This window comes from Dama dama, chromosome 22, assembly GCF_033118175.1.
Source record: "Dama dama isolate Ldn47 chromosome 22, ASM3311817v1, whole genome shotgun sequence".
Taxonomy (NCBI): Eukaryota; Metazoa; Chordata; class Mammalia; order Artiodactyla; family Cervidae; genus Dama; species Dama dama.
In genome coordinates, this window is record NC_083702.1 from 16,624,175 (window position 1) to 16,650,367 (window position 26,193).

Sequence of the window (26,193 nt, forward strand, 5' to 3'; positions counted from 1 at the left end):
GGGCCGAGATCAGTCCTCCCTGTGTCTCATTGTCTCTGCACGGCCCAGCAAACATCTGTCTAGCAAGCATTTGTTATTCCATATCCACATGGATTGGCTTCTTCGCCGCTGAAGTTCAAATTCCCTACCCCCTTCTACTTTCAGATGGCATGTGAGCCTCAGTTGCCTAACTTGGACCCCACATTCTTTTCTAAATTTTTTAAAAAATTAATTAATTAATTAACTATTTTTGGTTGTGTTGTGTCTTCGTCGCTGTGCTCAGGCATTTTCTAGTTGCAGCCATCCAGGGCTACTCTCTATTGTGGTGTGCTGGTTTCTCATTGCGGTCGTTTCTCTTTTGCAGAGTGCAGACTCTTGGCACTCGGGCTCAGGAGTTGCCAGTAGTTGCAGCTTGAAGGCCCTACAGTGTGGGCTTCATTTGTGATGGTGCAGAGTCTTAGTTGCTCCATAACGTGTGGAATCTTCCTGTACCAGGGATCGAACTCTTGTCCCCTGCGTTGGCAAGCAGATTCTTATCCATTGGACCACCAGGGAAATCCCTATCATGTCAATTTATTTCTGAGATCAGCCAGAAGAACCTAAAAGGGTAGAGGAAAGTTTTTTCCCTCCCCCAAGTAGAAGAGCCCAATAAATATTTAAGGAGTTTTATTTGTATCCACAGCTTGGAGAAATATAGGTTACATTTGGAGGTTGTGGCAGACACTAATAGCTGCTAACCAAATCCTCTTCTTTCTGGGCACACACTCACAGTTAGATGTAAACTCATGGTTGACTTCTAGCTAATGGAATGTGAATAGAACTTGTATGTACCACACCTAGCCCTGGCTCATAGAAATCTCCCACTCTCTGATCCACTATGTTCTTTACAGTGGCCCTGGAAGTAATGTGTGGGAGATGGCAGGCCTTTGCTGTTCTGCTGACTTTTAAAAAACTTTTTGTTTTGTTTTTAATATTTATTTATTTGGCTGCATTGGGTCTTAGTTGCAGTTCAGTTCCAGTTATCTATTGTTAAATAATGTGTGTGTTTTCTCAATTGCTCAGTCGTGTCTGACTCTTTGTGACCCCATGGACTGTAACGCACCAGGCTCCTCTGTCCATGGAGTTTTCCAGGCAAGATTACCGGAGTGTGTTGCCGTTTCCTTCTCCAGGGGATCTTCCAGACCCAGGGATCAAACCCAGGTCTCCTGAGTTGCAGACAGATTCGTTATCATCTGAGCCACCAGCGAAGCCCTAAATAATGAAGTCACCCCAAAACTTAATGACAATACTTACTGTCATTATTTCTTTTTCTCTGGCTAGTGGGATCTTGTTCCCCAACCAGGGATGGAACCTGTGCCCCCTTCAGTGGAAAGGAGGTGGAGTCCTAACTACTGGACAACCAGGGAAGTCTCTTATTATTATTTCTTTATTATCTCTCATGGTTCAGGACATTCACTGGGTTCAGGTAGGCGGCTCTCACTTATGGGTTTCCTGCAGTTGCAGTCAGATGGGGATGGAGTCATCTTGTGAGCACTCCCTCACTCACAAACCTGGTGTTGAGGTTAATGTTGATTGACAGTTGTAAGCTCAGTGGGTTCAGCCAGCACATCCACATGGCCTGGTCTTCCCCGCAGCATGGCATCTGGGTTCCAAGAGTGAGTGTCCTGTGAGTACGAGGATGGGGCCTGGGTTCAATTCCTGGTAGGGAAACTATTAATAAGGTCCTGCAAGCTACACAGTATGGCCAAAAAACAAACAAATGAAAAACAATTCCCCCCGCCACAAACCCCCCACAAAATAAAAAAACTAAAAATAAAGCACTCCTGGGCATGTATCCGGAGAAAAACATGGTTCAAAAGGGGACATACATCCCAGTGTTTACTGCAGTATTATTTACAATAGCAGGGACATGGAAGCAACCTAAATGTTCATCCATGGAAGAATGGATAAAGAAGATGTAGTACATATATATTATGGAATATTACTCAGCCATGAAAAAGAAAGAAACATTGTCACTTGCAGCAACATGGATGGACCCGGAGAGTACCATACTAAGTGAAATAAGTCAGAGGGAGAAAGACTAATACCATATGATATCACCTATATCTAAGAAAAATTGTGGAATTGAAGTGATACAAATAAACTTATTTACAAAACAGACTCACAGACTTATGGTTACCAGGGGGAAGGGTGAGGGGAAGGGATGGTTAGGGAGTTTGGGATGGACATGTACACACTGCTATATTTAAAATGAATAACCAAATCCATGGCTGATTCATGTCAATGTATGACAAAAACCACTACAATATTGTAAAGTAATTAGCCTCCAACTAATAAAAATAAATGGAAAAAAAAATTAAAAAAAAAATAAAATGAATAACCAGCAAGGACCTGTTGAACAGTCCAGGGAATTCTACTCAATATTATGTAACAACCTAAATGAGAAAAGAACTTATAAAAGAATAGATACACATATAATGGAATCACTTTTGTTGTACACCTGAAACAAAACATTGTTAATCAACTATATTCTAGTATAAAATAAAAATTAAAAAGATAAAAATAAAAGCTACTACAATTATTATTGTAGAAATTTCACATGATTTTCTTTCTAATACTAGAAATTTCCTTGAGGGAACTGGGCCTTCTTATTGGTGTTTGGATGTAGTTTTGTTTGTTTGGTCTTAGTTGGTGTTTGTATTGGTTTTGCTATACTTCTTTTTTAAAATTGATTTTTCTACATCAAAGTAGTATATCAATAAACAATCCTCTTTTAGTGCTCCTTAACAGTACATGAATTGGAATTTTGGCAAGCATGGCTTCTATTTGACCATGGTCCAGATCCCCTGTATGTTGTAGAACTAGGATTCTCCTTAATCCCAATATTTCCTTCTAGAAATACTTCCTGCAGGGAAGTGAAGCTCTGCAAGTGCTGCATGGCACAGTGGAGACGTCAGCTTTAATCTGCGAGGGCCTGGTTAAGGTCCAGAGTGCTAAATTGGCCAATTCCATCTTTCATTCAGGGCCAAGGAGGAAATTGGAAAGTCTGACCTTGAATTCAAGTGGTTTGTTCAAAGGTTTGAGAGTGGAAAATTCTAAAAAAATTACTCAGTGGGTTTCCAGGTGATATACTTATTGTAGGTGAGCTTGCTGGCATTACCTGTACCCTGAAGTCACCCTAATTTGTTATTGAAATTAAAAAGTGGAAGAAAGACTAGTATCAGGGCATCTGATAGAGGTATTATTCCTTAACTAGGCTCATAGGCTTCAAAAGAGTCAGGGCCTCAGTTCAAGAATCCACTGAGGGTTTTTTTTTCTAGCTGAAATAAGTGTAGATTTGAAGGGAGAGTCACACCTAGGAGAAAGGCGTTTCCCGTCTCAGTGATTACAGAGTCAAAAGACGCAGAGGCCCAGGGTTGAAAACATCTGCCCTCTTTGCACCATGGAGGCTGAATTACCAGACAGCTCATCTACCAATGCAGCCTTGAGAGCCAGAAGCTTGGGTCTCCAGAGGAGAAATGGAAATGAAAATTTCTGCATAGGAGCACCCCCACCCCCACATGCTAAGTACAGAATGCCCAAATGAACCCTTTTCCAGATGATTTCTTCCGATCGTGTAACATTGCACGTGTGATTTGCTCTCTCCTTGAGAGTTAGAAAATGAAAATGTTTCACTTGCATGACAAAATTGAAAAAGAGAAGACTGAACACGGTGTGCATCAGAGAAAGTCACCAACTTTTTGGCGAGTGTTGAATTCCACAGGATGAGGAGAAGGAATCACGGACAATTTGGTGACATGTTCTTTTTCCTTCTGCTTGTGTTTGGAGATGAAGTTATTGCTGTTTATTTATTAAGGGCTTGTATGCTTAGTCACTCAGTCATGTCCAACTCTTGTGACCCCATGGGCTGTAGTCTTCCATGCTCCTCTGTCCATGGAATTTTTCAGGCAAGAGTACTGGAGTGGGTTGCCATTTTCTTTGCCAGGGCATCTTCCTGACCCAGGGATGGAACCCTTGTCTCCAGTGTCTCCTGCATTGGCAGGTAGATTCTTTACCCTGTGAGCCATTGGGAAAGCCTTATTAAGGGCTTACTGAGTGCAGAATATATGCTGAATGCCTAGCATACATGATCTTATTTAATCATGGTCATAACCAGCCCTGACAATGACAGCTGTTTTTGAGCTGGTGATATTATTCCAGCTGTTTTTCAGGTAGGTGATATTATTCCCATTCTACACATGATTAAGCTCAGAGAGGTTAAAAAACTTTTCAAAAGTCACGCAGCTAAAAGCAGCTACTAAATGGCCTGAACTCACTGGTGCACTCATGTAGTCATTCATTTCTCAGGTACTCACTGAGCTTAGTTCTTTTTTTTCCAAAATTATTCTATTGAAATAAAATTGATATGCAATGTTGTATTAATTTTTGCTGCACAGCACAGTAATTCAGTTATGTGTATATATATTCTTTTTCAATTCTTTTCCATTACAGTTTATGACAGGATATTGAATACAGTTCCCTGAGCTATACAGTAGGACCTTGTTGTTTATCCACTGAGCATTGTTCTTAATTGCAAGAAATAGAAACCAACTCTGGTAGATTGTAGCAGAAAAGGAATTTATTAAAGGGATCCTGGATTGCTTGCAGAAATGCTGGGAGAGCTGGGGAGCCGGGTGTGGACACGTAACAACAGGAACAGTGGACACAACGTGGCTGCCACTGCCCCTGCCATGTCCTAGGCACTTCACCTTGTGAGAGGTTCACCCACTGGGGCAGGATGCTGGGTGCTGCTTGCAAGCCCCAGCTCCTCCTCCATCTTAGGGTGGCTACCACTGTCCCCAGAGGTACTGTAGTGTCTGCTTCTTGGCATTACTGCTTCTGGATTCAAAGTCTAGACAGTGCCTCTGATGAATGGAGCGTGAGTATACAGTTTGCTCCAGAGCTGATAGACTGCTAAGAGACACGCTTTCTGCATTTGCATTTACTCTCCTGGGAGATGGGCTCTGTTCCCAAGACTCACAATGAGGAGCTCCCCAAATGTGGTAAAGATGTTCCGATGCTGGGCAGCCAGAGGAACACCTAAAGTTCCTCTTTACACTGAGTGCATGAATGATGCAGCTAGATGTGGTGGAGCATGCAAAGGTGAGTCCTAGAACCTGCCTGCAGGCGCCTCATTGACTCAGAGTTCCCTCCCTTTCAAAGTGTGCATTTATTTGGCACCACAGTTTGCAGAGCTCTCTCTTCTCACTGTTTCCTTAGATCATTTGGACAGACAGCCATGCAAGGTAGACAGAACTGATACTCTATTTCATCCTTGAAGAAGCTAAGAAGTTAGATGATGAGCCCGAGGTCCCCCTGCTGGTGAGTGGCAGAGTGGAGACTTGGCCTGTCTGAGTCCAGGCCTGGTGTCAGCTGGAAGCAAGACGTGATCACAAATATCATGCTGCATCAATTCCTAGGCCTGTGGTTTTCCCCTGCAATTTTTTTTTTATGTGAACAAGATCAGCCTTCTTTATTTATTTTTAACTTTTCATCACAGACATTTTCAATCATACACTAAAAGAAAATAACATAATAAATTCCCATTACCCATCATTTCAATAATGATAACCTAAGGCCAATTTTGTTTCATCTATAATCCCCACTCAACCCCACCTCCACCCCTAGAATTTTATTTTATTTTAATTTTATTTTCCAGAACTCCCCTGACCAGAGATTGAACTCATGCCATCTGAAGTAGAAGCATGACGTCTTAACCACTGGGCAAGTCCCACCCCTCAGTGTTTTTTGTTTTTTTAAAGCAAATAGGTTTCCCTAAAAAATGGGACTTTAAACTTAGTGATTACACACATCACATGCGTGTTTCTCTTTCATCACCTCACCAAAACACTGGATATGGTATGGCACCACTTTATGCCTGTTTGAAGAAGCACAACAAAAGTATCAACAAAGTCTCATTTTAGATGCCGATTACAAATTATTTCTTTTTAGTACCAAGAATTGTGTAGTTATTAAAAATTAAACAATTTCAGAGTTAGTATGCTAATAAGTCTGTCGTGTTTTTGTCACCACAGCTGCTTAACAGAAATGCCTACCTACCTTCATGATCATCCCACTTGTATGGTTTGGAATGGAATAATTTTGGTGACTATTTTTCAGATTAACACTTTTCATTTTTTTAATGTAAAACTGTTTTTAATAGCTCAAACAATGTCATGAAGTGCTGACATTTATGTTTAAAACTCTCTTCCAGGGACTTCCCTGGGGATCCAGTAGTTAAGACTTTGCCTTCCAGGGCAGGAGTGTGAATTCAACCCCAAATTGAGGAGCTAAGATTCCAGATGACTTGTGGCCAAAAAACCAAAACATAAAACAGAAACAATATTGTAACAAATTCAATAAAGACTTAAAAAGTGGTCCACATCAAAACAAACAAAAAAATACAACTCACAGCCATATCAATAGTTCTGGAGTAGAAGTTAATATGATAAATTGCTCTGAAGAAGGCCAGGCCCCACAACACCTGGCAATGTTTAGGACACTTCTGAATTCGGATGCATCTTGGAATCAATGATATAGCACAGTTTAAATGGCAACTTAAAAATTCCTGTCACCCTGCTTATTTAATTTATATGTAGAGTACATCATGAGAAACGCTGGGCTGGATGAGGCATAAGCTGGAATCAAGATTGCCTGGAGAAATATCAATAACCTCAGATATGCAGATGACACCACCCTTAAGGCAGAAAGTGAAGAAGAATTAAAGAGCCTCTTGATGAAAGTGAAAGATGAGAGTGAAAAAGTTGGCTTAAAGCTCAGCATTCAGAAAACTAAGACCATGGCATCCGGTCCCATCACTTCATAGCAAATAGATGGGGAAACAGTGGAAACAGTGGCTGACTTTATTTTTCTGGGCTCCAAAATCACTGCAGATGGTGATTACAGCCATGAAATTAAAAGACACTTACTCCTTGGAAGGAAAGTTATGACCAACCTAGACAGCATATTAAAAAGCAGAGACATTACTTTGCCAACAAAGGTCTGTCTAGTCAAGGCTATGGTTTTTCCAGTAGTCATGTATGGATGTGAGAGTTGGACTATAAAGCAGGCTGAGCACAGAAGAATTGATGGGCTTTTGAACTGTGGTGTTGGAGAAGACTCTTGAGAGTCCCTTGGACTGCAAGGAAATCCAGCCAGTCCATCCTAATGGGAAATCAGTCCTGGGTGTTCATTGGAAGGACTGATGTTAAAGCTGAAACTCCAGTATTTCGGCCAACTGATGCGAAGGGCTGACTAATTTGAAAAGACCTTGATGTTGAGAAAGATTGGAGGCAGGAGAAGAAGGGGACGACAGAGGATGAGATGGTTAAATGGCATCACTGACTCAATGGACATGAGTTTGGGTAAACTCCGGGAGTTAGTGATGGACAGGTAGGCCTGGCATGCTGCGGTTCATGGGGTCGCAAAGAGTCGGACACGACTGAGCGACTGAACTGATGTCAAACAAGGGGGCACTTCACTTGAAGGAACTGTAGATTTGTTGGAATACAGTCACTGAGACAGGGGTAGAAAGTGAGAGGGGACGGAAGGAGAGCTGGGGGGCGGTGGGTGGTCAGGGAAGGCTCTGATGAGGAGGTCTGCCACCCTTGGTCCCTTAGCTGAAGCTCTAGATTCCAAAAGGCTCTGGAATGTGAGTGTTTATTTGTTTTCTTCTTCCAAATTTGGCACCAAAACCTAACCTGAACTAATGCAAAGTAATTTTTTAAACATAATCTGTAATGATAACTTCATTCTAGTCACTGTGAAGATCAATCTGTTTAGTTGCAGAAATATTAATGTTTGTTGATAAAGCATTGTCCCAGTCCCTCAAGGGGAGGGACAACAAGAGATGTTACCTACTTTATTATTATTTTTTTTTTGGCCATTTTTTGAAGCTTGTGGGATTTTAGTTTCCCAACCAGGGAGAGAACCTGGCCCCTCGGCTGTGAAATCACAGAGTCCCAACTACTGGACTGCCAGGGAATTCCCTGCCATTCCTTTTTAGCTTTATAATTTTTTTTTCTGTCCTTTGATATAGGAATTTATTTTGACTTATTTATTTTTGGCTCTGCTCGGTCTTGGTTGCTGTGTGGGGGCTTTCTCTAGTTGTGGTTCTCGGGCTTCTCATTGTGGTGGCTTCTCTCGTTACAGAGCTCAGGCTATAGGTGTGCGGGCTTCAGTAGTTGCAGCTCGAGGGCTCTAGAGCGAGGGCTCGGTAGTTGTGGTGCGTGGGCTTAGTTGCCCTGTCCCACCGTGGGATTGTCCTGGACCAGGAATCCACCCCGTGTTCCCTGTTTTGGCAGCTGGATTCTTAACCACTGGACCACGAGGGAAATCCCTGTTGGCTGGATATAATTTAGATATGTGGAGACATGGAGGGGTTTTAAGAAGAGGAAAAAGCATCATCTCACATGGCGACAGAGGATGAGATGGCTGGATGGCATCATTCACTCAATGGACATGAGTTTGAACAAACTCTGGGAGATGGTGAAGGACAGGGCAGCCTGGCCTGCTGCAGTCCATGGGGTCGCAGTCAGACTCGACTTAGCCGCTGAACAACAGTAACACATCAGCTTGGATTCAAGTGTAAGTCAGTATCTAACCATTACATTTGCCTTAGAGGCAGAGATGACCTGCATTTCTTTCTTTCTTTTTTGTAAATATTTATACACTCTGTGTACTTTTCTTTCTTTAAAAGTTATTTATTTATTATTTATTTGGCTGCATCTGGTCTTAATTCAGCATTCAGGGTCTTTTGGCCATGGCATGCGAACTCTTAGTTGTGGCATGTGGGATATAGTTCCCTTACCAGGGATTGAACCTGGGCCTCCTGCATTGGTAGCAGGGAGTCTTAGCCACTGAACCACCAGGCCAGTCCTTAAGTGGCATTTCTGATAACTCCTCTCTCTTAATTTGTGTTTCATATGTAGCTGGAGGGTTGGACTTCCTCTGTTTTGCTTTTCCCTACAGTATTAATCCCCTCCTTTTCCCATAAATCACCTGACTTCCCCGAAAACTCTGTAACACACCCTTTGGCTAAAAAAGAGTGTTAGGCAATCAGTGAAATTCCCCAATCCCTCTTTTCCAGCCTGCAGCCTGAGACAGAGGAGTGTCAGGCTGGTAAAAGGATGCAGTTCTTATTTCAAAAGCAGAGGGAGCTCCAAGATCAAAGCTGAGTTCCACTTTCCCTAAGCCATGGTCTCCCAGCCCCCTCTTTGTTTGGATCAGGGAATTTCAGACATGCACCCTCGGGTAGAGGATCACAGGGACAGAACCAGAGAACCAGATCCAGGGAGGCCAGCGGAGGTTCCTGCAGAGGGAGCGCCCAGCTCTGAGCCGCTCTTCCTGGGAGCGGGCAGGGTCGCCCGGCCTGCCCACTGGCAAGAGGGACGGGACTGACCCACTTGTTCCCATCAGCTTCTGAAGGTAAAATCCTTAAACTTGAAGAGCAGAGCTTTGATGGAGGGAAAAAGGAAGGCAGAAAACTTTACATAGGGAAGTTTCCGGCAGACATGGAGGGCTGAGAAGAGCAGAATCCAAAGGAGGGAGAATATAGACCACCTATTTCTCTTAGGTTGATCCCATTCACCCCCATGTCACCCACCCCCACCCAAAACAGTGCTCAGGGTTAGAAGCATATTTGGCCACACTTTACTTGGAACTACGAGGAGGTGTCTTATCTTTTTAGTAAAGGTGAAAAAGAAAAGGAAAAAAAGATGTGGAAAATTAAGGTAGGAAATTGAAGAAATAGCTTTTGTTTCCTTTTATGTTCATTCAGCTGCCCCTTTTCTTCTCCCCCCTCCACACAACTCTGTCTGAGACCACTTCCCCCAAGGTCACTGCCTTCCCCTAGGGAAACAAATCCATTCCTCCATCAGTCGTCTTTGGGAGCAGTAAGAGAAGTACATGCAAAATAATACACAGGCAAGAGAGTTGGTTTGAAGTGATAAGGGGGCTCCTTGTCAAAAGAGGAGGGAGACCTGTGCTGGTGGATTGGTCATGATGGGGACAAACTCCTGAAACCCCAAGTGGAAACAGGGATACTGTCCTGTGAGAGGAAAAGAGAGGCTGACAGAGCGGGGGCAGGGTGGAGGTTGGGGGTGAAGAAGAAGAACAGAGGAAGCAAAGAACTTGAAAAAAGTCTGGTGATTTTGGAGGAAAACTGGGAGAAGGTCCTGAGAAGCCATGGTAGAAGGATTAGGTTTAGTTTCAGTCTAGAACAAGAGCCAGTGGGAGAAGATGGGTGTCATACACTGTTGCTTAATGATACAGCTCTGTTTAACCTCTGTGTTATTCTTACCAAGATGACACTGACCCCTTATCACCAAAGCAGGTGCCTGTGTTTGTTAGACAAATACTGCCAGGCCTGCCACCCCTGTAGCTCCAAAGTCAGAGGTGCAGAGAGCCAGGACCAAGAGATGAGCTGCTCACCAGGGATGAACAAATTGCCAGAGATGTGGTGAGTGATCCCAGGTCTAGAGAGATGTACATGGAATGCATTCCCTTCATCCTCTCAAGAAAACAGCTCCGATCCTAAGCCTGGGTTTGGCTTTGCCCTAGGCCTTTCTGTTTCATTCCAGCCCAAGATTCTCTTCCACATACTGGTGCCCTTCGCCTCTCCCCTCCCTTCTCCCTGCCCTAGTCCACTCGTACCTGGGTCACCCACCTCTCCAATTGCCTTTATTATTATTTTTTAAAGGTGCATTGTCCTGTTTTCCCTTGTGGCCTGGGTTTATGCCGAGCCTACTATGTATGGAGAGGTTCTATCCCCCAACTACCCTCAGGCGTACCCCAATGAGGTCGAGAAGTCTTGGGACGTAGAAGTCCCTGAAGGGTACGGGATCCACCTTTACTTCACCCACCTGGACATAGAGTTGTCTGAGAACTGCTCCTATGACTCACTGCAGGTACACGTGATGGGCACCAAAGGATGGGGCTGGGGAGGTGGGCTGAGAGGGTGAGCACTCAGTGAGCTGGGTCACAGTCCTAAGGTGGGAAGTTGTCTATCTCTCTGCCCTCCATATCAAAGTATCACCCTTTCCCAGGTTCTTTTGACTCTTCTCTTAGATAATGTCGGGAGGCCATGAAGAAGGGAAACTCTGTGGACGGAGGACCAGCAAGAATTCCAACTCTCCAGTGGTGAAAGAGTTCCACATCCCATACAATAAAATCCAGGTGATCTTCCGGTCGGACTTCTCCAACGAGGAGCGTTTCACTGGCTTTGCTGCATACTATGTCGCCGAGGGTAAGGCTCACCTCTCTGTGTGCCTCATTGATCCAGCCATGAGACTGGAAGCAGGACAAATATTGAGCAATGCAGGGAGTGAGGATTCCACTTGTAACTCTTATGAAGTATTGACTTGGCTTAGATCACTCCATGAATCGCCTTTGTGAAACTCAAACGTGTAATCAAACGTGTATCTTGGTGGTGATGACGATAATGAAAAAATAGATAAAAAACATCCCAGTAATTTATTGAGAACCACTATGAGCTGGGTATTGTGTTAAGAACTTTACTTATATTTATTAAATCTTTACCTAAATACATAATTTGAACAGCTTCACAAGTGGCACTAGTGGTAAAGAACCTGCGTGCCAATGCAGGAGACACAGAGTCACGGGTTCGATCCCTGGTTTGAGAAGACTGCCTGGAGAAGGGAATGGCAACCCCCTCCAGTATTCTTGCCTGGAGAATGCTGTGGATAGAGGAGCCTGGTGGGCTACAGTCCATAGGTTGCAAAGAGTTGGACAGAAGTGACTTAGCACTCACTCAAATTATATTTATTTACTTATGGTTGCGCTTGGTTGCCATTGTTGCACACAGACTTTCTCTCCTTGCTCTCTTGGGTGCTACTATCTAGTCAAAGTGCATGGGCTTCTCTTGGCTGTGGCTTTGGCTTCTCTTGTTGCAGAGTATGGGCTCTAGGCCTCGTGGGCTTCAGCAGTTGTGACATGTGATCTAGTAGTTATAGAGCAGGAGCTTAGTTGCCCTGAGGCATGTGGAATCTTCCTACACTAGTGATTGAACCTGTGTCCCCTGCATTGTCAGGCAAATTCTTAACCACTGGCCCTCTAGGGAAGTCCTACCTCAATTCTGAAAGTAGGTGTTACTATCTCTACTTAAAGATAGGAAAAGTAAAGATTAAGGAAGCGAAATAACTTGCCAAGGCTCACACAAGGAATGTGTGGTATTCAAACCCATTTAACATGCAGCAAACAACCTTCCGCATTCTATGTGTGTCTACACCTATCTTCAGGTTATCGTGATGTTACAACATCTCATAAAGCCAAAGTCTTGCTTAGATTTGCCAGAAGTGCCAGCATCATGTAAGGTAATACATGTACTAGTTGTTGCTCCCTGCAGAAGACACATCATGTTAAGCTTGCAGAGTGCTGTCCCTGGAGCGGAAATACTCTGTTTATGAAAAAGGTCAAGGGTCTTTGGTGTTGGCACCTCCCACTATAGATGCACCATCATAGAGCACAACTCTAGAATCATATTTCAGGAGAGTAACATAGAATAACTGGAGGAGGGCATGGCAACCCACTCCAGTATTCTTGCCTGGAGTATCCCATGGACAGAGGAGCCTGGCAGGTTACAGTCCATGGGGTCACAAAGAGTTGGACATGACTGAAGTGACTTAGTACAGTATAGAGTAATAGTATCCTGAAACGTGATTCATTGAATGTCTCTAAGCAACAGACCCTTCCTACTTTTCTTACACTTGCAATTTTGGGCTTAACTTCATTCTTCCTTCTAGGTCTTTGTTCTTGACCGCTGTCTTTCTCTGCTCTTTGTAGATATAAACGAGTGCACAGCTTTTGCAGATGCTCCTTGCAGCCACTTCTGCAATAACTTCCTTGGTGGTTACTTCTGCTCCTGCCCTCCGGAATACTTCCTCCATGAAGATAAGAAGAACTGTGGAGGTGAGCTTGGCATCAAGAGAGGTGAATGTTCCCTGGGATTTGGGTTGGCTGGAGGCTTCAGTAAGGTGTCTGTCTACCCTTTTTGACTTTGATTAGCCCCGGCCTTGACTTGGCATCAATTTTTAGTTACTCATAAACAGAAGGGGAGCCACAAGAGTGGAGGAAGGTAAGCCTACAGGGTCAAGTTAATTAATTGTTGAAGAGAGATAGGTGTCAACTTGGGCCTCTTCATAACCATGAAAAGCTCCACATAAGCGATGCGATGGGAACCCAATACATATTAGGTATCTCTGCTGTTATGCATTGGTGTGTAATTGTGGCACGTGGGCTTCAGTTCATGAGAAGGATCATAGAAAAGAGCTGGGACTCCTTGGCCTGGACTTTTATTTGATTCTCCTTTTCTCTTTTTCTTCCTTAGTCAATTGCAGTGGGAATGTATTCAGCACAATGACTGGGGAGGTTGTAAGTCCTAATTACCCCAGTCTATACCCAGAGAGCTCAAGGTGTGACTATCAGATCCAGCTGGAGGAGGGGTACCGAGTGGTGGTGACCATGCGGAGAGAAGACTTTGATGTGGAACCAGCTGACTCCGAGGGCCACTGTCCTGACAGTTTACTTGTGCGTGATGGATGATCAGTTTTCTTCCAACTCACTCAGAGAGTTTTCCTTGAAGACACATTATCTAGCTTTCTGTCCCTTCTTTTTTCCTTTCCCTCCTTCTTATTTTCTTTTACTTTTATCCCTTCCGTGTTACCTTTTTCTTTTAGTTCTTTCTCTCTTCTGATTTCCCCATTTTGATTCTCTTCAGTTTGTGACAGAAGACCAGCATTTTGGTCCTTATTGTGGGAATGGCTTTCCTGGGCCACTAACTATTGAAACCCAGAGCAGCGCTCTGAATATCATCTTCCAAACTGATGGATCAGAACAAAGAAAGGGATGGAAATTTCGTTACCATGCAGATCGTGAGTAACTTAGAAGCTGCCCTTTGGTTTGTGGGACCAGAGTCCTTACCCAAGGTAAAATCAAAACAGTAGATTGTTGTACCGATGGGTATCCTGAGAACACAGCAGCTCCTCAGCACCATGTAAACCTATCAGTTGTTGTGAGAAACCCACAACTTCTAGGAATCCTTCAACTGGATTTTCAAATGCAGATGGCCTGGGGGTGGTTAGTTAGTAATGTCATTATTCTATTTTATTTCATTTCATTTCATTTCACTGCCAGACTTGTGAGATCTTAGTTCCTTGACCAGGGATCAAACCTGTGCCCTCAGCAGTGAAAGCACTGAGTCCTAAGCACAGGATTGCCAGGGAATTCTCTGCCATATTATTTTAACCACCTCCGTGTTGGAATGCTGGGTTTCAGGACTGAGGATGAGTCAACAACTGTAGAAAATATGTTGTTGTTTAGTTGGTAAGTTGTGTCTGACTCTTTTGTGACTCCATGGACTGCAGCCTGCCAGTCTTCTCTGTCCATGAGATTTCCCAGGCAAGAATACTGGAGTGGGTTGAAATTTCTTTCTCCAGGGGTTCTTCCCGGCCCAGGGATCAAACATGCATCTCCTGCATTGGCAGGTGGATTCTTTACCACTGAACCACCAGGGAAACCCAACAAATGTGAGAATGATTATATATAATAATGATTCTCCAATGATTTGGTAAATTTCTTTTCCTATCCTTTTCAAGCAATCCCTTGTCCTAAAGAAGTCATTGCCAATTCCTTCCGGGAGCCTGAGAGAGCAAAATATGTGTTCAGAGATGTGGTGAAGATAACCTGTGTGGATGGGTTTGAGGTTGTGCAGGTAAAGCATTGTCAGGGGCTCCTCTCTAGTTCCTAGGTCAGGATGAGCATACTGGAATCATCTGATCAGTTACCGAATGTTCTCGTTTGAGTGAGGTCTAGCACCTTCTCCGTCAAGAGAAGCCCTCAGGATCTCTACTTGTCTTCTCAGCCATAAAGATCCTTGGACATTTTCACATTCTCCTTTTGGCTTCAGGCTTCCTGGGGAAGGGGACTAGTACGCTGGGGCAAAGTTGTCTTTTAGCTCCAACTCCTGAATGCTTTGGGTCATTCTGCTAAGATTTCCCCAAGCTTCTTGTAGTAAAGACTTCTCATTGATCCAAGGCCAGAGATCAATTCCATTTTTGGCTTTTGATTCCCTGTATCTCTCTTTATAAACTAATATTGAGGTTTATTATTTTCCAGGGAAGTGTTGGTTCCCCATCTTTCTACTCTACTTGTCAAAGCAATGGAAAGTGGAGTAATTCCAAGTTGCGGTGTCAACGTATGCATCTTTTTAAAACGGGACTACTTTTGTCAAAAAGTGGGCAGTGGCCCAATTCTTGGAAATCCCTGCTCATTACCCAAAATAGTTGGAATAATTATACTCATTAGCCTATGAAATTACTCAGTCTTATGAAAACTCACAACCCTGGTGCCTCTCACCTTCTGAGATGGCCCACAGTCTGTCTGTGGACTGTGTATCTTCCTGAATAAATCTTCTTTCCCTTAAGAATAAAGAGGGGAATAATTTTCCCCCTCCTAAAGGAAGTGGGAAGATTAAGGCACAATTTCTGAGATACAAATGCATGGTTTCTCCTTAGGCTTGTGAGATAGTGAATTGGGTTTCGAAGGGAAGTCAGTTGTAGAATCCTAGTCCTGATCTGACCCTAGGCCAGCCAGACTAGCAGGTTTCTTACAAAGAAAGGGTCTATGAGATTAGTAGAGTTAATAGCATTCTATGGGTCCATTTCTACAGAGGCCTCACCAATCACTGGGAATCAGGTTCATTCTTGCCACTTTCAAGGGGCCATCTGAAGTGGCAGGACTCAGTGGGCTGGGGAGATGAGCATGGCCACAGAGAGGCTGATGTGGGGGATTCACCCCAAATGTGCTTATGAATGGGGGAGCGGGTAGGGAAGGAGTGAGGAACACAGCTGGGAAGATGGATTGGCCCAGGGACTCTTCCTGGGAAGAAGTGTCTATCCTGATCATCTCTCTCCTGCCTTCCTCCTGTAGCCGTGGACTGTGGCACTCCTGAACCCATTCGGCATGGTAGAGTCGAAGATCCGGAAAGTACTCTATTCGGTTCCATCACTCGCTACTCTTGTGAGGGGCCATATTACAGCATGGAACGTGAAGGGAGCGGTAAGATTTCTTTGACTAAAGAAAAGAGAAAGAAAGAGTGAGAGTGTTGGAGGGTGAATAGTGCAATCTTTCTGGGTTGGAGAGAGTTTGGAAAGAATGAGGGAGATGGGCTGGGCTTTGTTCATCCTCTTTGTTTAGTGTAAAGATACAGTTTTCACACAGGCTGGGGTTGGGGGCATGGGTTGTGTAGGATCACCTGTAGAGTATCATAGAGATCACCTAGTTCAGCTTCAGGAACTCCCCCTAAAATGTCCATTTTCATGTGGTCATCCAGCTTTTGACCAACTATGTAATGTAGAACCCACAGGAGTAATGCTTCCAGCTTCAAGTCTCTATTCTATGATGACTTTTTTTTTCTCACACTATGTGGCATGCAGGATCTTAGTTCCCAGTCAGGGTTCAAACCAGTGGCCCCTGCATTGGGAGCACAGAGTCTTAACTGCTGGACCACCAGGGAAGTCCCACAACTGACTTTCTTGATGGAAAGGCCTTGGTGGTGCTGGATGAAGGACTGGATGGCTCATGATATGTCCCAGTTCATTGCTTTCAATTTAATTTCCTCCTTGAAGCACTTTCCCAGCCTCCACCTTAATCCTCTTCCTTTTGCTTTGGAGAATGTTCCTTCTAATCCCTGGGCAAGGGGATTGTTTGGGGCCAAAGGGATTGTTTGGAGGATGTTCTCAAGATTATTTTATGGTAGGTTTGGTCCCATTGCCTCCTAAAATCCCAGAGGCGCTGAGGCTCTGAATGGAAGGCAGAAGATAAGTGAGAAGATGTGATGGTGAGTGTGTTCCTTCTCTCTGTGCTGTTTCAGAGGTGTATCACTGCAGCGGCAATGGGAGCTGGGTGAACGAGGTGCTGGGCACAGAGCTGCCGAAATGCATTGCAGGTAATCAGGGCTCAGACTTGGGTAGAGAGCGTGTCCTCAGGTGCGTGTGCATTGGGCTCACCTTCTAAAAGGAGTTGTAATCCTCTTGGGAAGGGAACTGATGGTCTGGGCCTGCCAGAGCCTAGCTCAGTGAGGTGGAGACAAATCTGGGCATGGATCTGCCAGGGCCTTAATCAACTGCGCTGTCAGGGTGACTGACCCTAAAGAGAAAAGTCAGCCAGTGACAGTTGGTGTCAGAGTCTGGGATGGTTAGATTTGGTAATGGTGGTGCAGGAAGAGGATCTAGGATTGCTAAAAACAGGGTGTGAAAATTGAGAGTGAGCAATCAACACTTAGGAACAAGATTGGTTGAATATCCTAGGTATTATATTAAAAGCCTATCTGGCAACAAGATACAGAAGAATGAAAGAAATAAGGGGCTGCATAGAGATTAGACGGCTTCTCCTGGTGGCTTAGATGGTAAAGAATTTACTTGCGATTTGGGTTCAATCCCTAGGTTGTGAAGATCCCCTTGAGTAGGAAAACACAACCCACTTCAGTATTCTTTCTTGAAGTATTCCATGGACTGAGGAGCCTGGTGAGCTAGTCCATGAAGTCAGAAAGAGTCAGACATGACTGAGCAACTAACACTCAGACCATCATTATAGAGATTAGAGTTGAGTGGAAGAAGACTCCCAGACAAAGCCAGGAATATAATAATGATGCTCATAGTAACAACACTGTAATTGAGAGCTAGGGACTCAGCTAACTAATTGAATTTATTATCTCATTCAATCAAGTCTTTGCAATAACCCTCTGGGTGAGGTGTTATTGGTCCTGCTTTACAGTTGAGTGAATTCATTGCAAGTTCACAGTTCAGAAAGCGATGGGATAGGCTTTGAACCCACATCTGTCTGTTATGCTCAACTCAGAGTCCATTCGGGCTGACTAGGGTAGGATTTAGGTAAGCCAACTTGATCTGAAATACAATTCAGTTTTAGTTGCATTGGGTAATGGCAAAGCAACCTTACCTGAGTCATTGGAGGATGAGATGAAAGATGGGAAAAGAGAACCCTCTTTTTGCCCTACGTCCAGTTACTAGGAGGGACTTGGCTGCAGTTAGGACTTGAGTGAAGAAGGTGGTAAGTGTTGGACATGGGCATCAGAGGCAGATAGAAGGCTTGCCTTCCCACTACATGTGTGAGAACAGAGTCTCCCAGCTCGGGCTCCTAGTTGGGTCCGTGACCTGATGTGTTGAGCCTGGGGTGACATGTGTCTCCTGTAGGACAATAAGTTAAGCTGTCCATAGTGTGAGGCTCATTTAGGTTCAGTACTTTATACACAGGCTCAGTTTAACCAGTCTCCCCCACAAGCCTGCTCTTGGCACTGGCGATGTGGGATATTTGATCCTTAGGTGAGTTCAGTTAAGTCAGGCATTGAGATGGTTGACCAAATACAGTAAGTCCCCTACATATGAATGAGTTCTATTCCAAGAGCATGTTCATAAGTCCAACAACATGAGCTTAGGTACCCAACTAACACAACTGTACTGTACTATAACACCTCATAGTATAATAATGGCTTATAATACTTTTCACACAAAGGGTTTATAATACTTTCACACAAATAATACATACAAAATACAAAACAACTCAAAAAAAATAAAGAAAACACTTTCTTAAAAAGATCTTTATTTACTTATTTGACTTTGCTGTGTCTTAGTTGCAGCATGTGGGATCTAGTTCTCCAGTCAGGGATGGAACCCAGGCTCCTGGGTTTGAGTGGACAGAGTCTTAGCCCATGGGCCACCTGAGAAATCCCCAGAAAACACTTTTAATCTTACAGTAGGGACCTTGAAAAGTACAGTAGTATCATTCAACAGCTGGAGCTTCTTAGCAGTACCAGCCATATCACTGCTGTTTTTACACTGGCTTCCAGACATCCTGGGCTTGAAGCAGATTCTATGCTACTGTACTTTACACCACTGTAAGTTCACAAGAGCACAGACACTTGTAGAGGATCTGTGCACAGGACAATGTACCCCAGACACCTGAACTTACTTACGTGATTGGATGTGCAAGCGCAAGTTCACGTCTTTGAATGTTTACAGCTTGAAGGTTGGTGTAGGGGATTTCCTGTATCAGGTTGGCTGTGTTGTGCTGAGAACAATGAAGCCCAGCAGGTGTTTGAGTAGCTGGAGGATTGCTGGGGGCCAGCGACTACTCACCTTGTTCTTTTTCCTTTCTAGTCTGTGGCACCCCCAGCGAACCTTTTATAGCAACACAAAGAATATTTGGAGGCTCCATGGCAAAGATTGAAAATTTCCCCTGGCAAGTCTTCTTCTCGAACCCATGGGCTGGTGGGGCTCTCATTGATGAATACTGGGTGCTGACAGCTGCCCATGTCGTGGAAGGAAATGATATGCCAGTGATGTATGTTGGATCCTCCTCAGTGGTCACCTCACAATTGTCAAATGCTCAGATGCTCACTGCCGAGAGAGTTTTTATCCATCCAGAATGGGAGGTCCTGGATCCTTCGGCAGTACGGAAGAATTTTGACAATGACATTGCGCTGGTGCGGCTGAGAGACCCAGTGAAAATGGGACCCAAGGTCGCCCCTATCTGCCTACCAGGCACCTCCTCAGAATATGACCCCCCAGAGAATGTCCTGGGGCTGATCTCAGGCTGGGGTAGAACAAATGCCAAAAGTCATGTTATTAGGCTCAGAGGGGCAAAGCTACCCGTTGCTCCCTTATCCAAATGCCGGGAGGTGAAGGGGGTCAATCCTGGAATAGATATCCGTTCTTTTGTTTTCACTGAGAACATGATCTGTGCCGGTAATGACAAGGGTGTTGATAGCTGTGAGGGGGACAGTGGGGGGGCCTTTGCTGTACAGGACCCTAAGGAAAACAACCCCAAATTCTATGTTGCTGGTTTGGTGTCCTGGGGCCCCCAGTGTGGGACCTACGGGATCTACACTCGAGTCAAGAACTATGTTGACTGGATAAGGAAGACAATGCAGGAAAATAGTGCCCCCAGTGTAGACTAACCATACAGGTCCTACCAGCCTCTCTAAGGGCTGTGACCCCTCTGGACTTTCTGTTCCTCACAATAATCCCATTATTTCATCATGACTGAGAGAGGACATGGGAGTAAGATTGAGCTGTTGATAGAACTTGGTTGTTGGGATACCTGATTGGAGGTAGGGTTCTGCTCCTGTGGTTGTGTTGGTCGTGGATGACCCACTCCTGTTCTGGTTCTGACTCTGAAATTTGCTGTGGGGCATTCTCTTGACTTTTTTGTTTCCCTTTTACCTGTTTGAAGTTGACTGTATCATTTCTGCTATCTACTTGTAATAAAGCATGTTTATAACCCAGTGCTGGCTGACTTGCCTCATTCCACATCAAGACCTCAGTACCACAGAAAGGGAGTTTAATGCGCTGTTGTGTCCTCTAAACTCAAGGCCCTCACAGCTCATATTTAAATATCCTGAAAACAGGGAATCAGCTTCTCTCTTCTCTTCCAATGGAGAGTAACTGAACATTGTGGATTAGCATAATGTCAATGCGAGGTGCCATGTTCTGCTTTTGAAACTCATCAAACATACCTGAACCTCAGTCAGAAGTCCACATACAGCAGTTAGAATTGGCTGTTTAAGATCTCAGAGTCTGAAATTTCAAGGTAAAAATTGCTTCAGTATGTCTCCTGAAAGTGAGTTTTCCTTTTATGAGCATTTGTTTAATACAAAATTATGACCTAATGAAAAAGAAAAACAAAAGAAATTCCACATGCTCTCACCTGCTTCCCTGGTGGTTTTGGTTAATTTGTCAGTCAGGCAACAATGTCTTCTCTGGATTGAATGCTGCACTGAGATGTTACAGTTTATTCTGGTGAGGAGGGACCCAAAGTCTCCCTTCTACTCTTTTCCAAGGAAACAGAAAAACAAGTAAGCAAGCAAAGAACTCCTCATTTCCACAAAATGATCAGTGGTGAAGAAGGACTGGACAATAGAGACTAGTATTTTCTTTTAATTGAAGTTCAGTTGACTTACAATGTTGTGAATACACACACACACACACACACACACACACGCTTCCCCAGTGGCTCAGCAATAAGGACTCTGACTGCAATGGTTCCATCCCTGGGTCAGGAAGATCCCCTGGAGGAGGGCAGGGCAACCCACTCCAGTATTCTTGCCTGCAGAATCCCAAGGACAGAGGAGCCTGGCAGGCTACAGGGATCACTAAGAGTCAGACACTACTGAAGTGACTGAGCACATACACATATGTCAGTTCAATTCAGTTCAATCACTCAGTGGTGTCCGACTCTTTGTGACCCCATGGACTGCAGCACGCCAGGCTTCCCTGTCCATCACCAACTCCTGGAGCTTGCTCAAACTCATGTCCATCAAGTCGGTGATGCCAACCAACGATCTTATCCTCTGTCGTCCCCTTTTCCTCCCACCTTCAATCTTTCTCAGCATCAGAGTCTTTTCCAATGAGTCAGTTCTTCACATCAGGTGGCCAAAGTATTGGAGTTTCAGCTTCAGCATCAGTCCTTCCAATGAATATTCAGGATTGATTCCCTTTAGGATGGACTGGTTGGATCTCTTTGTAGTCCAAGGGACTCTCAAGAGTCTTCTCTAACATCACAGTTCAAAAGCGTCAATTCTTCACCACTCAGCTTTCTTTATAATCCAACTCTCACATCCAACAGTTAGTACCTGACATGTAACAACAGACTGGTTCCAAATAGGAAAAGGAGTACGTCAAGGCTGTATGTCACCCTGCTTATTTAACTTATATGCAGAGTACATCATGAGAAACGCTGGGCTGGATGAGGCACAAGCTGGAATCAAGATTGCCGGGAGAAATATCAATAACCTCAGATATGCAGATGACACCACCTTTAAGGCAGAAAGCAAAGAAGAACTAAAGAGCCTCTTGATGAAGGTGAAAGAGGAGAGTGAAAAAGTTGGCTTAAAACTCAACATTCAGAAAACCAAGATCATGGCATCCAGTCTCATTACTTCATAGCAAATAGATGGGGAAACAGTGGAAACAGTGGCAGAATTTATTTTTTTGGGCTCCAAAATCACTGCAGATGGTAACTGCAGCCATGAAACTGAAAGATGCTTGCTCCTTGGAAGAAAAGCTACGACCAACCTAGACAACATATTAAAAAACAGAGACATTACTTTGCCAACAAAGGTCCTTCTAGTCAAGGCTACGGTTTTTCCAGTAGTCATGTGTGGGTGTGAGAGCTGGACTATAAAGAAAGCTGAGCACCAAAGAATTGATGCTTTTGAACTGTGGTGTTGGAGAAGACTCTTGAGAGTCCCTTCAATGCAAGGAGATCCAACCAGTCCATCCTAAAGGAAATCAGTCCTAAATATTCATTGGAAGGACTGATGTTGAAGCTGAAACTTCAGTACTTTGGCAACCTGATGTGAAGAGCTGACTCATTTGAAAAGACCCTGAATCTGGGAAAGACTGAGGTGGGAGGAGAAGGGGACCACAGAGGATGAGATGGTTGGATGGTCTCACCAACTCAATGGACATGAATTTGAGTAAACTCTGGTAGTTGGTGATGGACAGGGAGGCCTGGCATGCTGCAGACCATGGGGTCACAAAGAGGCAGATAGCACTGAGCGACTGAACTGAACTGAACTCATATCCATATATGACTACTGGAAACACCATAGCTCTGACCAGATGGACCTTTGTTGGCAAAGTAGTGTCTCTGCTTTTTAATATGCTGTCTCAGTTGGTCATAACTTTTCTTCCAAGGAGCAAGTGTCTTTCATGGCTGCAGTCACCATCTGCTGTGATTTTGGAGCCCCCCAAAATAAAGTCTGTCACTGTTTCCATTGTTTCCCCATCTATTTGCCATGAAGTGATGGGACCAGATGCCATGATCTTAATTTTCTGAATGTTGAGTTTTAAGCCAACTTTTTCACAATACTGTTTTCCATTATGGTTTATTATAGGATATTGAATATAGTTCCCTGTGCTATATAGTGGGACCTTGTTTTTTATATCTACCCTGTGTATAATAGTTTGGAATCTGCTAATCCCAAACTCCTCATTTATCCCTCCCACCCCGTCCCCGCTTCAGTAACCATAAGCTTTTCTATCCAGAGATTAGTACTTTTTAAACTGAGGACAGGAGAGTGTGGCCATTGCCCCAGATGAGGTGTCTTACGAAAGCCATGGCCTGAGATTAAGAGTTCAGGGAGACTCTGGTCTGTTTGATGTGACACGTGGTTTTCAGGAATCCAATTTTTTTAAAAATCAAAAGCCAAAAGGGGTGTATATGTGTCCCATCAAGAAAGGACTTCGATCTCCCACAGACCAAAAGGGCCAAATTCCACAGCTGACCTTAGACTGCATTAACACATGATGAAGTAACCAGAAAGCTAATCGAAAGGTCTGAAGAACCAAAGGGGGGTTACAATAGGAAGCTTCTGGAAGGAACTTGTCCAATTGAGCACGGAGCATAAAGCCATTTATGTTACTCCTTAACTGCATACCTGCCAACTACCTTCCCCCACTCCACCACCAGTCATTCCATGTGCCATGGAGTTGACTGTGAACCCTGGACTACCATGCTTTGGACAGGAGAAGGGAGAATCTTCTAGGAAAAAAAAAAGAATCGCGAAAATATTAAGATTAAGAAATATGCTTGTGATGTAGACATTTTCCTTCTTTTTAATAACTGGAGGAATGGAAAAAAAAATTAACCTGATATCTGACAAATAACAGAGGAAAGAAGTCTATCTCTACTAGCGAGAGTCTTCAGTCTATCTGGGTTCTGCTGTCACTGATTGGCTGAGATATTGGTGAAGATTTGCTTGTTGCTGCTGCCTCAGACAACAAGATGGGTTGTTTTTCTCATCGTTAGCTGTATTATCAGATAATTCCCTGGTGAGTGGCAGGGGAGGGTTCTAAGTGAGTCATCATTAGAGACTTTAGAGCTGGGAAGGGCTCCTTGCCAAGGCCTAGAAGGGCTAGAAAATTTTTCGTTGTGGTTTGAATCAATCATACAGCCTTGCAAGTCACTTGGGAACAACATGTGTGCTTCATCTGAAACTCAAGAAAAGACAGCTTTTCAAAAAGCAGGTGAACTGTCACATTTCCTTGGTCAGAAGAAAAGAAAAAGGACTGGTGGGTCAGCACCTCATGCCTGGGAAAAAAGATGGTGACCAGAGGCCAAGAGGACTCTCTGGGAAAGACCCTGGTTGAAATTGGACCAGAAGGAGCTGGTGGGATTTTGGTGTTCTATAAATTGCTTTTACTTTGATTTCTATCAGAAAAATATCCCGTGAAAATGTGACTTTTTAACTTTCTGAATATGCATTCTTTTTTTTTTAGATTTAAAAATATGAGAAAACTTCTTTTTAGCTATTTTCAGGTGTAACTCACAAATAAATTGTAAGATAATTAAAGTGTACAATGTGATGATTTGATCTGCGTATATATTGTGAAAGGATATCTTCTACCCAGTTAATTCCCACACCTCTCACCTCACGTGTGTGTATGTGTTACTCACTCCGTTGTGTCTATTTCTTTGTGACCTCATGGACTCTAGCCCGCCAGGCCCCTCTGTCAGTGGGATTCTCCAGTCAAGAATACTGGAGTGGGTTGCCATTCCCTTCTCCAGGTGATCTTCCCGACCCAGGGATCAACACTGCATCTCTTGCATCTCCTGCATTGGTGTGTTCTTTATTGTCTGAGCCACCAGGGAAGCCCTCAACTCACATGTTTATCCTTAATTTTTTTTTTTGTGGGAACATTGAAATTCTACTCTCTTGGCCAATTTCAGTGATACAATATATTGTTTTTTTTTTTTTAAGATTATTTATTTATTTATTGAAGGTCAAGTTTAAATTTAATGACTTTGGTATTAACTACACACATACTAGTAAGCGCTAAGACTTAAAATCTTCTGGTTCAGTTGTGACTCCAGACGGGATCCAGAGAAGAGTTCTAAAAAGCTCTTCTCTGGGTTTTATGGAGACTTTCTTTACCCTCCTGTGTTAGCCTCTTATGGCACTGCGTCAAATATATTGTTATCAATTATAGTCACCATGTTACATATTAGAGCCTCAGACCTTATTTATCTTATAACTATAATTTATACCCTTGTATCGATCACTCTCTATTTCCCCTATGCCTCAACCCAGGGTGACAACTTTTTTACTTTCTCTTTCTATGAGTTTGACTTTTTCAAAAAGATTTGACACATATGTGGTATCATGCAGTATTGCCTTTCTCTGTCTTATTTCACTTGAAGTAACCTCCTCCCGTTTCACCCATATTGTTGCAAATGACAGGATTTCCTTCCCCCCCCTTTCTTTTAAGGCTGAATTATATTATATATATATTGTGTATATACACATACACACACACTCACACACTATTTTTTCTTGATCCATCCATCTGTTGATTGACACTTAGGTTATTTCCAAGTCTTGCCTATTGTGAATAATGCTGCAATGAGCATGGAAATATAGATGTCTTTTTGGGATAATCATTTCATTTCTTTTGGATAAACACCCAGAAGTAGGATTGATGGATCCCACGGAAGATCTATTTTTGATTTCTTGAGAAAACTTCATACTGTTTTAATAGCAGTTGTATCAATTTTCATTCTCAAAAACAATGTACAAGGATTCCCTTTTCTCCAAATTCTTGTCAGTATTTGATATCTCTTGTTTTTTGATAATAGCCAACCTAACAGATATGAAATGATATTTCATTTTGTGTATGTATGCATTTTTTCTTTTGGCTGTGCCACGAGGCTTGTGGGATCTTAGTTCTCTGACCAGGGATTGAACCCACGCCCTTGGCAGTGAAAGCACAGAGTGCTAACCACTGGACCACCAGGGAGTTCCCTCACTGTGGCTTCGAATTGTATCTCCCTGATTATTAGTGATGCTGAGCATTTTTTCACGTACCCATTGGCCACCATTGTACGGCTTCTGTGGGGAAGGTTTGGTCAGGTCCTTTGCTCATTTTTGAATTGGGTTCTTTTCTTTTCTTTTTTCTTTTTTTTGGCTATTGAGTCATATGAGTTCCTTGTGTATTTTGGATATTGACCGATTGTCAGAGAAGCAGTTTCAGATTATTTTTTCCCATCATGTTGGCTGCCTTTTCATTTTGAAGATGGTTTTCTTCCTGAGCAGAAGCTTTTTAGTTTGATGTAGTCCCACTTGTTTATTTTTGCTTTTGT

At 43.5% G+C, this 26,193-nt stretch overlaps 1 protein-coding gene and 1 non-coding gene across 3 annotated transcripts; one reads left to right on the forward strand and one right to left on the reverse strand.

Moving 5' to 3' along the window:
* The first annotated feature begins 9,255 nt into the window (after positions 1-9,255).
* Positions 9,256-20,335, forward strand: C1S (complement C1s). Of its 2 annotated transcripts, none has more exons than XM_061124845.1 (12): positions 9,256-9,444; positions 10,349-10,477; positions 10,718-10,925; positions 11,086-11,263; positions 12,820-12,945; positions 13,364-13,563; positions 13,754-13,907; positions 14,631-14,746; positions 15,151-15,229; positions 15,964-16,092; positions 16,907-16,981; positions 19,209-20,335. In XM_061124845.1, the coding sequence occupies exons 2-12, from the start codon at positions 10,437-10,439 to the stop codon at positions 20,006-20,008; spliced, it is 2,106 nt and encodes a 701-aa protein (XP_060980828.1). In that variant the 5' UTR covers positions 9,256-9,444; positions 10,349-10,436; the 3' UTR covers positions 20,009-20,335. The 2 variants fall into 2 exon arrangements, with proteins under 2 accessions (XP_060980828.1, XP_060980829.1); XM_061124846.1 differs by having other exon boundaries at positions 10,352-10,477.
* Positions 20,336-24,913: 4,578 nt separating this feature from the next.
* LOC133044104 (small nucleolar RNA SNORA26) lies at positions 24,914-25,034 on the reverse strand. Its single transcript, XR_009689853.1, has one exon. It is a non-coding gene; the product is annotated as a small nucleolar RNA SNORA26 (small nucleolar RNA).
* Positions 25,035-26,193: the final 1,159 nt, after the last annotated feature.

Bases quoted from the DNA above. Each gene is read 5' to 3' on its own strand.
- C1S (XM_061124845.1), top strand. From the start codon at position 10,437: ATGAGCTGCTCACCAGGGATGAACAAATTGCCAGAGATGTG. The intron at 10,478-10,717 runs GTGAGTGATCCC...TATTTTTTAAAG, and splicing joins AACAAATTGCCAGAGATGTG to GTGCATTGTCCTGTTTTCCC. The intron at 12,946-13,363 runs GTGAGCTTGGCA...TTTCTTCCTTAG, and splicing joins AGATAAGAAGAACTGTGGAG to TCAATTGCAGTGGGAATGTA.